Source organism: Amblyraja radiata, chromosome 12, assembly GCF_010909765.2.
Source record: "Amblyraja radiata isolate CabotCenter1 chromosome 12, sAmbRad1.1.pri, whole genome shotgun sequence".
Classification (NCBI taxonomy): domain Eukaryota; kingdom Metazoa; phylum Chordata; class Chondrichthyes; order Rajiformes; family Rajidae; genus Amblyraja; species Amblyraja radiata.
In genome coordinates, this window is record NC_045967.1 from 10,768,447 (window position 1) to 10,782,954 (window position 14,508).

The window sequence follows — 14,508 nt, forward strand, 5'->3', positions numbered from 1 at the left end:
ACTTTTCATTAGTATTCCAATCAAATTCATTAGTCAAGCAAAGAAAAAAGTCATTTTCAAATGCTTGATTCTACTGGATCAAATGCCTAGGCAACTTCGAAACAATCTTCACGTTCACCTTTGATTAAAAGGAAGCCTGCTCAGAACTAGGTACATTTTGAATGAGGAAGATTAGTTTTGCCATCTCTTCATAGGACTGTATAGAAACGGCTGGTATTCAAGGTTTAGGACATATAAGTGAATTATTTAATGCTACCTGATTGAACCAAAGCAAAAGTACTTCCTGAGTAAAGGCTCATTTAGAAATTAATTTGTTCCTGTGGATATTAGTTTCATCAGTCACATCATGGATAGGATGAGTGCACAGAGTGTTTTATCCAGAGTAGAGGAATCAAGAACCAGAGGACATAGGGTTAAGGTGAGAGGGGAAATATTTACTAGGGACCTGAAGGGCACCTTTTTTTCCCACACAAAGGGTGGTGGGATATGGAACAAGCTGTCAGAGGAGACAGTTGACACAGGTACTATAAAATTTAGAAGATATTTGGACAGGTACGTGGATGGAAAAGTATAAAGGCCAAACGCAGGCAGGTGGGACTAGCATAGATGGGCCATCTTGGTTGACATAGGCAAGTTGGGACGAAGGGCTTGTTTCTGTGTTCTATGACTATCGTGGATTAAAACAACAGTACTGAAGTCTGTATTCATATGAAACTGGTTTATTTAAACACAAAGATATGGAAACGTAAATTATTTTATTCAACATTAATGTTGCAAATCATGCAGTATATTTTTATAAAAACTTGTCCGTGATGGCTCAATCAGAGAAACTATCAGGTTATTACTTAACTGTACAAAACCAGATTTTCCAACCCTGGGTTTGAAATCGATACCCAATATAAATCAATTAGGGATAGTTTGGCTACTGCCAAATATATATACACTTAAACCTAAAAATTCACTTCCTCCATCAATAGAATTTTGCTTTCAATGATGTCCTTTAGCCACTTCTCTTTGAATCTTGATTGGCCAGGTCTTTAAAAAAATAAATAATGCACTGATTAGTTATTTGCTTTTAAAATCTAGCTGTTTCAGCATCATCCCCGGGTGAAATACCCAACCGATCAAAATATCTCTGGAAAAAAATTAATCAATTTCATCCGCCTTTAATATTGTGCATCGGCAGATGTGAAGAAACCTTTGTACTAATAGACATTAATTTTTTTAAACCATAATCAAAGCAATCTTCTCCATTGGTTTCAAGTGTTACAATATTACCACTGGATTTTAACTTCAAATATTCCAAGACATCTGGTTATTTTTGAGTTTACAGCAGATTAGAAGCACATAAAGTCCACAAATGTTACATCCCAAGAGAATATTGAGGAACAGGGATGTCTGAAGAAGGGTCTCGACCCAAAATGTCACCCATTCCTTCTCTCCAGAGATGCTGCCTGTCTTGAGTTACTCCAGCATTTTGTGTCTATATTGAGGAACCGGGTACACGGCCAAAGATCCCTAAAGGTGTCAGCGCAGGTATTTAACATGAGGAACACAAGTTCAAGTTCAAGTTCAAGTGAGTTTATTGTCATGTGTCCCTGTATAGGACAATGAAATTCTTGCTTTGCTTAAGCACACAGAAAATAGTAGGCATTTACTACAAAACAGATAAATGTGTCCATATACCATGATATAAATATATACACACATGAATAAATAAACTGGTAGTGCAAATAACAGAAAGTGGTTGCTAATAATCAGAGTTTTGTCCGAGCCAGGTTTAATAGCCTGACAGCTGAGGGGAAGTAGCTATTCCTGAACCTGGTTGTTGCAGTCTTCAGGCTCCTGTACCTTCTACCTGAAGGTAGCAGGGAGATGAGTGTGTGGCCAGGATGGTGAGGGTCTTTGATGATACTGCCAGCCTTTTTGAGGCAGCGACTGCGATAAATCCCCTCGATGGAAGGAAGGTCAGAGCCGATGATGGACTGGGCAGTGTTTACGACTTTTTGTAGTCTTTTCCTCTCCAGGGCGCTCAAATTTCCGAACCAAGCCACGATGCAACCGGTCAGCATGCTCTCGACTGTGCACCTGTAGAAGTTAGAGAGAGTCTTCCTGGACAATCCGACTCTCCGTAATCTTCTCAGGAAGTAGAGGCGCTGATGAGCTTTTTTGATAATTGCGTTAGTGTTCTCGGACCAGGAAAGATCTTCAGAGATGTGCACCCCCAGGAATTTGAAGTTCTTGACCCTTTCAACCATCGACCCGTTGATATAAATGGGGCTGTGGGTCCCCCTCCTACTCCTTCCAAAGTCCACAATCAGTTCCTTGGTTTTGCTGGTGTTGAGGGCCAGGTTATTGCGCTGGCACCATATGGACAGTTGCTCGATCTCTCTTCTGTACTCTGACTCATCCCCATCAGTGATACGCCCCACAATAGTGGTGTCGTCAGCGAACTTGATGATGGAGTTCGCACTGTGGTTCGCTACGCAGTCATGGGTATAGAGTGAGTACAGCAGGGGGCTGAGCACGCAGCCTTGAGGTGCTCCCGTGCTGATTGTTATTGAGGCTGACACATTTCCACCAATACGAACAGACTGTGGTCTGTGGACGAGGAAGTCGAGGATCCAGTTGCAGAGGGATGCGCAGAGACCCAGTTCTGCGAGTTTGGTAACCAGTTTGGAGGGGATGATTGTGTTAAATGCCGAGCTGTAATCAATGAATAACAGCCTGACATATGAGTTTTTGTTGTCCAAGTGGTCCAGTGCGGAGTGGAGGGCCAGCGAGATCGCATCCACCGTTGATCTGTTGTGGCGGTATGCGAACTGCAGTGGGTCCAGGTTTTTGTCGATGTAGGAGTTGATTTGCTCCATGATCAACCTCTCAAAGCACTTCATCACCACCGGCGTTAGTGCTACTGGTCGATAGTCATTGAGGCACGTCACCTTACTCTTCTTTTAAAGCAGGTGGGGACCTCAGACCTCAGAAGTGAGAGGTTGAAAATGTCCGTAAAAACTCCCGCCAGTTGGTCCGCACAGGTTTTTAGAACACGGCCGGGTATACCATCAGGTCCAGGTGCTTTTCGGGGGTTCACCCCTCTGAAGGATTTCCTGACATCGGTCTCTGTGACTGAGACTGAAATGCCATCACAGCGAATGGGATACCTGCCTTCATTAGCCATTGCATAAAATATAAACAAATTTCCCTCAACTGACTGCACTCTGTATCTTGCACTTTGCTTTATCTATTGTACTCGAGTTTGACTTGATTGTGTTGGTGTATGATATATTTGATCTGTTTGCATAGCATGCGAAACATCACCCATTCCTTTCCTCTGGGGATGCTGCCTGACCCGTTGAGTTACTTTGAGTCAATCTCCCAGCACTTTGTGTCTATCTTCCATCTACAGTTTAATTCACCATCATTGGTTTACTATTGCTGATGCTAAAAAAAAGGTTTGGTACTCTGATTTGATATTCAGCAATAAATAAATAAAAACTCACAGAAGAAATAAATAGAATTATGGCAGGAGCATCACAGTGACAGATCCCAAAGATTGCAGCTGCTCTAAGCTTCACCTCATCCCCTCAAAACAGACAAATTGCTTCATGACCCATACCCATGACTAACTTACCACTGTCCCCAGCAACATAGGAACCACCTGAAACAAAGGTTCCTCTGTGCGAGCTGCACCACGAGTCCAAGAATTCAGACACTTGTGCATTCAATTCGGTCTCAGCAATTTGAGAACACAAAATCCGTTTTAAAATAACTCTTCAGTATGAAGATTGTTTGATTGTAATTAAAATGCAACTGAATGTTGTTGGGTGTATGGAACGAGCTGCCAGAGGGGGTGATTGAGGCAGGTACAATAACACCCTTTAATAGATTCTTGGATGGGTACATGGATAGGAACGGTTTGGAGGGAAAAGGCCAAATGTGGACAAGTGGGACTAGCTTGGATGGCGTGTCTCGGTTAGCATTGCACAAGTTGGGCCAAGGGGCCTGTTTTCGAGCTATCTGACTCTATGTTCTTTATGGAATCTGACCTGCAATTGTTGCCTGGTCAGGTACTGCATCCAATCCCCATGTGTTCACCAAATAGCCCACAAATGGACCAGGAAATTGGATAAACCTCTTCAAGCAAAAGGTAGCCCACCACCAAAGGATAAATACTGGGCTTACCACCAACAATCACATTCTGGAAATGAAATTAATGAAACATTGTAAGTAAATTATCTACCTGTGCAGAAGTCTGTTTGATTCAAAAAAGAAGTAAACTTCAACTGGAAACATCTAAAAAAATATTCAGACATCCATGTTAGTGCAATGACTGATGTATCACTTTTAAATACACAAGGACCACTTTTTAAGTGGTTCACATTTTTTGTGTACTTGTTACTACTCTAGAGTAATCTCAGGTCAGTGGTAATATTTATACTTCACAAATTAATGCCGAGATGTAGACTTTCAGGTAATTCAGAGTATTGCCACTTGCAGGCCTCACTGCACAGTCAATCATGCATTGACGGGAGTGTTATGATTTATTTTTTAATTGAAAGATACAGCATGGAAACAGGCCCTCCGGCCCACCAAGTCATTCAATCATGGAAACAGGCCCACCAGCATTCAATCCCTTATTTTTACATTATTTCTATGTTATCCCAATTTTCCACCCACTCCCTACACACTGGGGGAGTAATACAGAGGCCAATTAACCTACAAACCTTTCTGAGGTTGGAGGAAACCAGAGCACCCGGATGAAACCCGTGGTTACAGGGAAAATGTGCTAACTCCTCACAAACCACCCATCAGGATCGAACCCAGGTCTCTGACACTGAGGCTGCGGCTCTAACAGCTGCAGTGTTAAGCATTGAAAGGTCATATCTTTGTGAACAGCTGAATTGTAACCACACCTCCCCCTCTCCTTCCAATCCTAATCATGTTCAATAGACAGCATCCAGTGGTCCACTGACAGAAAACATGAAGACATCTTACCCATCATGGGAATAGTCATCTAGGGACACATCATTTTCATCTCACAGGCAGCAAACATAGACTTTCAACGTCTGACATTACCTTCATTGGAAAGGTACTTGGCAAGAATTAAAACATTTTTTTTAAAATATAATTTATGATGCTTTTATAAGTGATATACTAAGATTTTATATGTACTTTATGATATTTTTTTTAATATGCAATGCATTTTAAAAAAATGTAATGTTGCCCCTTGTCTGGACCTCGAGTCCGTAACAAAGTTTATTATTATTATTATTATTATTAAAACAGTTCAACAGTTAAAGCACTGATCCCAGGTCTATGCTGATTCCTAGGCATTTTGCCTGTATCTCTGTACAAAAGTTGAGACTCTGCTCCCGTACTTGTACTGGATTCCCAAAGGTTTTGCCACTGATTCCAGCTCTCTATTGAATCCTCAATGGTTTATGCACTGATCCCAGGTCTATAATGTGTATCTGTTAGTTTTGTGACTCAAGGCACTGTTCCTAAGTCTCTGGTTAATCCGCAGTAGCTTTGTACTTGGTGCTGTATCTATCACAGATCAACAGTTTCCAGTTTCAGTATTCGCTTAGTTTATTGTCAAGTGCACCGAGCTACAGTGAAAAGCTTTTGTTGCGTGCTAACCAGTCAGCAGAAAGACTATACATGATTACTATCAATCCATTTACAGTGTATGGATAAATGATAAGGGAATAACGTTTAGTGCAAGGTAAAGCCAGCAAAGACTTTATCAAGGAGAGTCCGAGTGTCATCAAAGAGTTAGATAATAGTTCAGCACTTATCTCTGGTTGTGGTAGGATGATTCAGTTGCCTGATAATAGCTGGGAAGAAACTGTTTCTGAATCTGGAGGTGTGAGATTCCACACTTCTATACCTTTTGCCTGATGGGAGAGGGGAGGGGAGGGAGTGGCGGTGTGACTCACCTGTTGCAGCGGCCCCTACAGCCTGTCTGTCTTTTTTTATTTTTTGTCTAGTTAAATGTAGTTGTTCGTGTTTTTTAATAGTGTTTTTAACTGTGTATATGTGGGGGGTGGGGGGTGGGGGGGGGGGGGGGGGGGGGGAAGGGGGAAACTTTTTAAAAATCTCTTCCCTGCACTGGAGACCCGGCCTTTTCCCTGTCGGGTCTCCGTTGTCGTTGGGGCCTAGCACCGTGGAGCGGCCTCCAGCTGGAACGACCTGGGGGCTCCAGTCACGGAGCCTGCGGAGCTGCGGACTTACCATCGTGGGGCTGGCCGGCCTCGGAGCGTGGGGAGCGGTGGTGGCTCGCTGCTGCGGCCCGACCACGTAGCTCGGAGGCTCCAGCTGCAGCCGCAGGTCCGGTGGACTGTCGGGACATCGGGAGCTCGCGGGTCCGGGTGGAGACCGCTTTCCGGAGCTCCCGCAACGCGACTTCTCCCGCCCGTGTCGCGGGGTTGGAACGACCCGGAGCGGGGCCGTACATCGCCTGGCGCAGCTTAATGGCCGCGGGACATTCCAGCGCCCGCCGGGGGCTCCAACTTCGTGAATTTTAGACCGGGAGCGGGGCCGTACATCGCCCGGCGCGGCCTAAAATGGTCGTGGGACTCACCATCGCCCGCCTGGGGCTTCAACATTGGGAGAAAAATGGAGAACAGGGGAGAGAAAAGACTTCTGTAAATTGAATTGTGTGTATGTCTGTAGGAAATTGTCTTTGTTTGTATGGCTGTGGAAACGGAGTTTTGTTTGAGCCTCACTGAGGTTCAAATGACATGTAATAAATATTGATTGATTGATTGATTGATATTGATTGAGTGGCCAGGGTGCGACTCGTCTTTGATTATGCTGCTGGATTTGCCGAGGCAGCGTGATGTATGAATGGAGTTACTAGAAGGGGGGTGCACATGTCCTCTCCTGTCCCTTCCTGACAAACTCTAGTTCTGTTGAGTCCATTGCTTTAAGGGACAGCAAACTAAATTGAAGCCCGTTCACCCCCACAGTCCCACAGGCAACCTTCCACGACAATTCCAGGTTGCTAAACGCAAACCCTGAACAACTAACTGTTAACTCAGCTCAACAAGGTTGCGGATGTTCTCACAGGTGCTTGTACTCACAGGTGGTTTCACTTTAGAGATTTCAATAATAAAATAACTCGAGGCTGTTGCTCGTGGTATGGGCTTCCTTCGTGTTGGGATACTCCAGCGAACTCGATAATGGTGATGGATTTGGTATTCCAGTTCTTCCTTACTCAGGTAATCCAGACAGTGAAGCCAGCAATCCTTAAACTCCCAGGTCTGCTGAATATGGGGCAATTGTTAACATTAGGATATAATTATTGCCAGGATTAAGTGTCAGAGGTTATGGGGAGAAGGCAGGAGAATGGGGTTAGGATGGAGAGACAGAGCAACCATGATTGAATGGCAGAGTAAACTTGATGGGCCGAATGGCCTAATTCTGCTCCTTCTGATCTTATTAGCAAGCATGTTGCCCCTCCAAACTCACCCCATCGCAGACCCACTATGCCACCGGCAGGAGTTTCCAAAAGCAATCAAGCATTACATTCAAGCCTAGATGTGCCTCATGTTATCCACCAATGAGCAGTTTCCAGTCGAGCTGAGGGGCACTCAGAATTCTTCATTTATTCTTTCATTGGCACAGAATAAACCCTATGTCCCTGTTCCTGAAATAATCCCAAAGCTTCAGGAGCTTCAGTATCATTCACTAAAGAAACTGAAATTGCAAAAATAATAACATTTTTTATCAGAGTATATGCATAGGAAAGAGGGAAATGGAAGGTGGGGTGTTATTTAAAATTGGAGAATTCAATGTTCATCCCGTGAGGTTGTAAGCTACCCAAGTGGAATATGAGCTGCTGTTCCTTCAGTTTACGTGGCCTCACTCTGGCAATATAAGAAGTCCATTCCTTCCACAGATGATGCCTGACCCCATTTTGCGTTTTGCACAAGTTTCCAGCATTTGAAATTCCTTGTGCCTCCTATTCTATTAACTTGCGCATCAGTTAGGGTTAGGCAGCACTTACACACAAATCCACACCTCCCCCACCCTAGTTCTCCGACTGGTTTCACTGTCCTCCTGGTTAAATTTCACTGATTGTGTGCCTCGTTGTCACCTTCTCCTCAGCTAACAATGATCCATTCTACATTTTCCTTGGACTGGATCCCTTTTGAGCTCTCATTTTCACACCTTACCCTTCCATATCTCCATGTCTCCCTCTCCCCTGACTCTCAGTCTGAAGAAGGGTCTCGACCTAAAATGTCACCCATCCTTTCCCTAAAGAGATGCTGCCTGTCCGGCTGAGTTACTCCAGCTCTATGTGTCTATCTTCAGTGTAATAGCATTGCAGTTCCTTCAGACATATTCTGTCCACATTCCTCCAGGCTGCCCTCTCCCTGTACAGTACTATCTCGAGTAGATGGGGGGGATAAGTGGAGCAAGTTATCTCAGTTTACATACGATTAGTTAGATTTAGCTCTTGGGCCTAAAGGAATCAAGGGATATAGGAAAAAAGCAGGAACGGAGTACTGATTTTAGATGATCAGCCATGATCATATTGAATGGCGGTGCTGGCTCAAAGGGCCAAATGACCTACGCCTGCACCTTATTTTGCTATGTTTCTATTTATGTTGGACTTCAGTCATATGTACAATAGAGCAGAGATTAATACCTGCCTACTGCTACCCCTCAGTATTTAAAAGCAAGCTTTACCAGAATTACCGGAAGTGGCGGCGCTGCCCTGGCAGCAGCGGCTCACCTGCAGTCCGTCTGTTTTTGCTTTTTGTGTTGTTTTTTTCGTTTTGGTTAGCCTAGTTTTTTGTTTTTTTAGTTTGTGTTTGGGGGGGGGGGGGTTGAAACGGGGCTTGCTGTCTATCCCTGCGGGGGAATGCGACCTTTTTGTCGTATTCCCCTTCTCTGCCTCCGTCTGCGCTGAGGCCTAATGGCGGAGCTGGCGACAGAGCCCGCCAGGACTCGCCCTGAGCTCGCTGACGTGACGACGGTCCGGCTCGGGGCTGGAACAGGGCTTCCGTGAGGGGCTGTGACGCTCCCGTGAGGACGGCCGGCCCGTGGAAGGAACGGTGCTCCTAGCCCGAGGGAGGAGCGGCGCCCAGTCGGGGCGGCCCAGCCCGAGGGAGAAGCGGTGCCCAGTCGGGGCGGCCCAGCCCGAGGGAGGAGCGGTGCCCAGTCGGGGCGGCCCAGCCCGAGGGAGAAGCGGTGCCCAGTCGGGGCGGCCCAGCCCGAGGGAGGAGCGGTGCCCAGTCGGGGCGGCCCAGCCCGAGGGAGGAGCGGCGCCCAGTCGGGGCGGCCTGGCGCGAGGCTGAGACGGTAACGGCACTCACGTGAGGGCGATCCGGCTCGGGGCTGGAACGATGCTCCGGTGGCTGGGACGGCAGTTCTGGTGGCGGTGGCCTGAGTCCGGGGTTCGACCGCGGGCCAGCGGCTGCGTCGGCGGGACTGGTGGACGGCAGCTTCGACCACCCCGGGCCGCGGTGATTGAGCCGCGGGACTGTTTTTAACATCGCCCGGTGGGGTATCGCCTCAGCGCAGAGGGAGAAGAGGAGGGAAGAGACTGCAGCCCTAAGACTTTTGCCTCCATCACAGTGAGGAGGTGCTAGGTGGACTCGCTGTGGTGGATGTTAATATGTGTTTATTGCTGATTTTTTTAATTGTATTGTATGTATGACTGCAGGCACGAAATTTCGTTCAGACTTCGGTCTGAATGACAATAAAGGAAACCTGTAACCTGTAACCTGTAATGATGCGTGGATTAGGGTTATTAGCCAAGAGGAGAAGCTGGACACTTAAGATTATTTTCCCTGACATGTCAGAGGTTGCAGGGAGACCTGCTTAAAGTATATAAAATTATGAGAGGCCTAGATACGGTAGAGACTCAGAACCTTTTTCCCAGGATAGAAAGACACCAATTACTAGAGGATGTAGCTTTACGGTGAGAGGGGCAAAATTGAAAGGAGATGTGTATTTTGCACCAAGATGGCGAGTGCCTAGAACGTGCTGCTGAGGGCAGTGGTTGAGGCAGATACGATGGTGGCGTACTTTTGAGAGACTGACCACAGAATGACAAAGCAATGCAAGTCATTGAAATCTTAATGCCGTCAAAGTATTTTTGGGACAAGGGACCACTGATAAAAAGTGATTGGATGATGAAAGCCAAAAGAAAATCACAGCACAAAGGAAACCAGAAACTCATACTCTACATAGAATAAACTTACTGAGACATATTCTTCTATTTGCTTTGCCCCAATGGTAACAGTGAAGTCCTTGCATGTAACCCACTCGATGTTAGGGATCTTATATTCGCCTTTCCCTGTTAAAAAGATAAAAATAATATAATATTGCCTGAAGACAAGAGTGACACAGAATGCTCATTTATTAAAATTTAAATGGTTGCATTTAAATACAAAGCTTATCACATTGATCCATTTTACAGATATAGTGCCCTCTATAATGTATGGGACACATAATTTATTTATTTGCCTCTGTACTCCACAATTTGCGATTTGTAATTGAAAATATCACATGTGGTTAAAATGCACATTGTCAGATTTTAATAAAGGCTATTTTTATACATTTTGGTTAAAATTGGAATAAGTATATGCCAAACATAAGAACTATTCTGCAACAACAGGCTAGGGGGCGCCACAACACTGAAATGCTACAGCCTCAGAAATACCCCTTTAAATCTCCCTTACAACCTCTCTAATGCTACTGCAGACTTCCTGTATTGTGGTGATCTGAATTGTGAGAGTATTCCAGCTGTGCGCTGGTATTACATATAATGAATGAATGAATGAATGAATGAATGAATGAATGAATAAGTTTATTGGCCAAGTATTCACATACAAGGAATTTGCCTTGGTGCTCCGCCCACAAGTGACAAGATGACAGTTAAGAATGATACATAAAACGTTATTGATTAAACGTGAATTATATAAAATACCAGAGCAAAAGGAGGCTACAGATTTTTGGTTATTGAGTAGAGCTACTACTCGTGGAAAAAAAGCTGTTCTTATGTCTGGCTGTGGCAGCTTTGACAGACATAACAGATATATATATGACAGACATATAACAGACAATGATAGAAATATGCTGCTTTAATCCCCTGATCTACCAGTCCTGCCACTTCCACAGAATGTTACCAGGCAGTCCTGTACGTATTGTCACCAGGTTATTAGGTGGGGACACGGGGCGAAGGGGGGAGGGTTTGGGTAGGGGGTGAGGAGGAAAAGGGGGAGGAGTGTTGGGTGAAGTAGAACTTGAACCGAGGAGGGAGGAAGGGGGAGAAGAGAAGGGGAGACGGCGAAGGGGGGGGGGTGGGAAAAGGGAGAGTGGGTGAGGAAGAAGTCAAAGGGGAAGGAGAGTGTATGCTTGTCTCTGCATTGCTCCACTTTGCAAACTCGTGCACTGCGAAGTGCAACCTTCCCCAGGCCTTTGCAAAAGATTAACGCACTCAGTCGTCAAACCTCCCTGGTACTCCTCAAAACGTTAGTGAGCATTTCTAGAGGTCAGTAAATGCGCGGGTCTGTCAATTTAGGGCCAATTTATCAAGATACGACAAGGACCTATAGAAATGCAACCGCTGAATGATTCGAACTTGCAAGAGCCTTTTCCTTACCCTCTTTTATCAACAGTTGTTCAACGTATCTCTTGGCATTCTCCAATACCTGTTTTATTATAGCTTTAGCCTGCTTTTTCAACATTAGGTTGTAATATTCATCGTCGTCCATGGTGCCCTGCTAAAAGAAAACCCTTTACTTGATTACATTTAACCAAACGAGAGTTCATGATGGTTGGTTTGTTTTTGCTGCTAAAAATGCTCGAGAGATCCCACCTCTTTAGTTACATTTTAAATCCACTATAAAATTATAAAGTATATATAAAAAATGTTGGACAAATGCTCAACATGCTGCTAATACTTGGCATCAGAATGATAAAACATTTACGCTGTGATGAGATTAATAGCCGATTATTATTATTATTTTGTTATTATTTATTATTTATTATTATTAGTCAAGATCGATTGTCTATACTAAATCAGATCCTGCAGTTATAATGACAGATCTTCGAACCAGAAACTTCAACGCGTTGCATATATTCAAGTTAAATTAAAAACTAAATGCAAACGCTAATTTGGAAGCATATGATGAATGTTTTTTGGTTTACCGCTTCACGGAGCTACCCGGCCGATTGCTAGCTTGTTGGCGCTGCCGCGGTTAGCGCTCCATTCCCCGGCCGGCTACTGCAGCGACCCGGCGTCTCCAGGTTACACAGAGTCACAAGAGTCACCAGGGCGACGCCAGTCTACACGTCTCCAATGTAACAATGTTGAATCGGAACCAATGGCATTGACCAACCAGTGAGTGTTCGGATAAGATTAGGCAATGGGGAGTTAGCAAGTTTAAACAATCAATTCGAACTATCTTTTTTTTTTTAAGTGTAATGTAGACTAGATGTTTTAAAAAAGCTGGAGAAACTCAGCGGGTGAGGCAGCATCAATGGAGCGAAGGAATAGGCGACGTTTCGGGTCGAGACACAGGGTCTTTTCCTTCGCTTTTTCCAGCATCTGCAGTTCTTTCTTAAATATAATGTAAACTGTATGACTGTAGGTCGATGAGTCTAGAGACACAAGGAACTGCAGATGCTGGCATTTTGAGCAAAACACAAAGTGCTGGAGTAACTCAGAGGGTCAGGCAGCATCTGTGGAGGGAATGGACAGGCAACGTTTCGGGTTGGGACCCTTCTTCAGACTGAATGTAGACTGGGGGAGAAAGCTGGAATTGTAGCTGATTTACTCTTGCACTTTGTCTTTTGTTTGTCAACCTGCATCTGCATTTTCTTGTATCCACAACTGGGATTGTAGCCTGGCAAGTGATGGGTGGAATGGCAGATGGGTAATACAGAGGCTAAACATGAAAAGGAGACAAAAGGGTGTCAGACAAGGAGAGAAGAGGAGTGGAATGGGAGGGAGCCTCAGCTTAGGAAGTTCAGCGTTTCCCCAACAACTCTCACCAACTTCTACAGATGCATCATAGAAAACATTTTATCAGGATGCATCACAGCTTGGTTTGGCACCAGCTCCATCCAAGACCACAAGAAATTGCAGCGAATTGTGGACGCAGCCCAGACCAAAGATCATAGAGGAGCAAGATAGACCACTCCTCCGAAATCCAATGGACTGACGTGTAGTACGTGACGGAACGTCACGGCCGCCATTTCTTTAAGCGACACGCGACTTCCGGTATGCCACCCGCTGTGATCCAAAGCAAAGATTATAGAGCTCCTCTATAATCTTTGATCCAAAGCAAAGATCCTCGAGTATCTTGTAGCGGGAACAGCCCCCTCCTTTGCGTAGTTTCCCTTGCATTGTATTGTACAGTTTCCCTTTAACACACACTGCACAAAATTAAATTTAACGTATATATATTTTATATATTTATATGAATGTGTCTGTGTGTGAGAGGCAAGTTAGAGATATTAAGTTTATTCTCATGGATCAGAAGCAACTTTGATTTAAATAATCACTATTAATTCATTTGTCTTGTAAGATGATGTGCATAAACCATAAAGGCAATTATATATATAATTATATAGTAATAATAAATATATGCATATATATATATTTATACACATACATATATATACACACATACATACATACACACACACGTATACACATACAAATGCACACATACATATGGATACATTTATATGCATACATACACACATATATAAACATATATATACATACATATATACACACATATACATATACATGCATCTATACACATACATGCATATATACACATACATATATATTTATACACATGATCATTTTCCAACGATCAATAGATTTACGATCAGTTCCTGTGGATTGGAGGATAGCTAATGCTATCCCACTTTTCAAGAAAGGAGCGTGAGAGAAAACGGGGAATTACAGACCAGTTAGCCCGACTTTGGTGGTGTGAAAGATGCTGGAGTCAATTATTAAAGATGTAATAATGGGGCATTTGGATAGCAGTAAAAGAATTAGTCCAAGTCAACATGGATTTATGAAAGGGAAATCATGTTTGACTAATCTTCTGGATTTTTTTGCCGCAAGGCTTGGTGTTGGGGCCGCAACTGTTTACCATATATATTAATGATTTGGAAAGGGAATTAGGAGCAAAACTAATGCATACATACCTACATATTTAAATTCATCTGATAAGTTGGTCAAATAACATGGGCACCTTCTTGCTTTTTTTGAGACATGGATTTTTTAAATGTGAAACACATAGCAACACATTTGTGGGTCAGCAGTATTTTGTACGAACCCCCACAATTTCAAATAATTGTAAATTGAACTTCTTAAACAAGGAAAACAATTTTTATTTACATCATTTTGTGTGGCTGTCAAGGTGGCTGTGTTGACTGTAATTATGAGACTGCCGGGCAGTATCACTGTGAATGGCGGTGGCTGTGTGTTTTAATGCAAGTGTGAAAAGAGAGTAAATTTAAAGACAA

General features: G+C 43.9%; 1 protein-coding gene across 4 annotated transcripts; it reads right to left on the reverse strand.

The window, feature by feature from the left end:
• Positions 1 to 703: 703 nt before the first annotated feature.
• akap14 (A-kinase anchoring protein 14) lies at positions 704 to 12,323 on the reverse strand. 4 transcript variants are annotated; one of them, XM_033030219.1, is made up of 6 exons: positions 12,169 to 12,323; positions 11,621 to 11,741; positions 10,218 to 10,312; positions 7,086 to 7,268; positions 4,241 to 4,293; positions 704 to 1,035 (listed from the first exon to the last, which is right to left on the reverse strand). In XM_033030219.1, exons 2-6 carry the CDS (start codon positions 11,730 to 11,732, stop codon positions 951 to 953), a joined length of 528 nt encoding a protein of 175 aa, XP_032886110.1. In that variant the 5' UTR covers positions 11,733 to 11,741; positions 12,169 to 12,323; the 3' UTR covers positions 704 to 950. The 4 variants fall into 4 exon arrangements, with proteins under 4 accessions (XP_032886110.1, XP_032886111.1, XP_032886113.1 ...); XM_033030220.1 differs by having other exon boundaries at positions 11,621 to 11,738; positions 12,169 to 12,306; XM_033030222.1 differs by having other exon boundaries at positions 7,086 to 7,265; positions 11,621 to 11,738; positions 12,075 to 12,306.
• Positions 12,324 to 14,508: the final 2,185 nt, after the last annotated feature.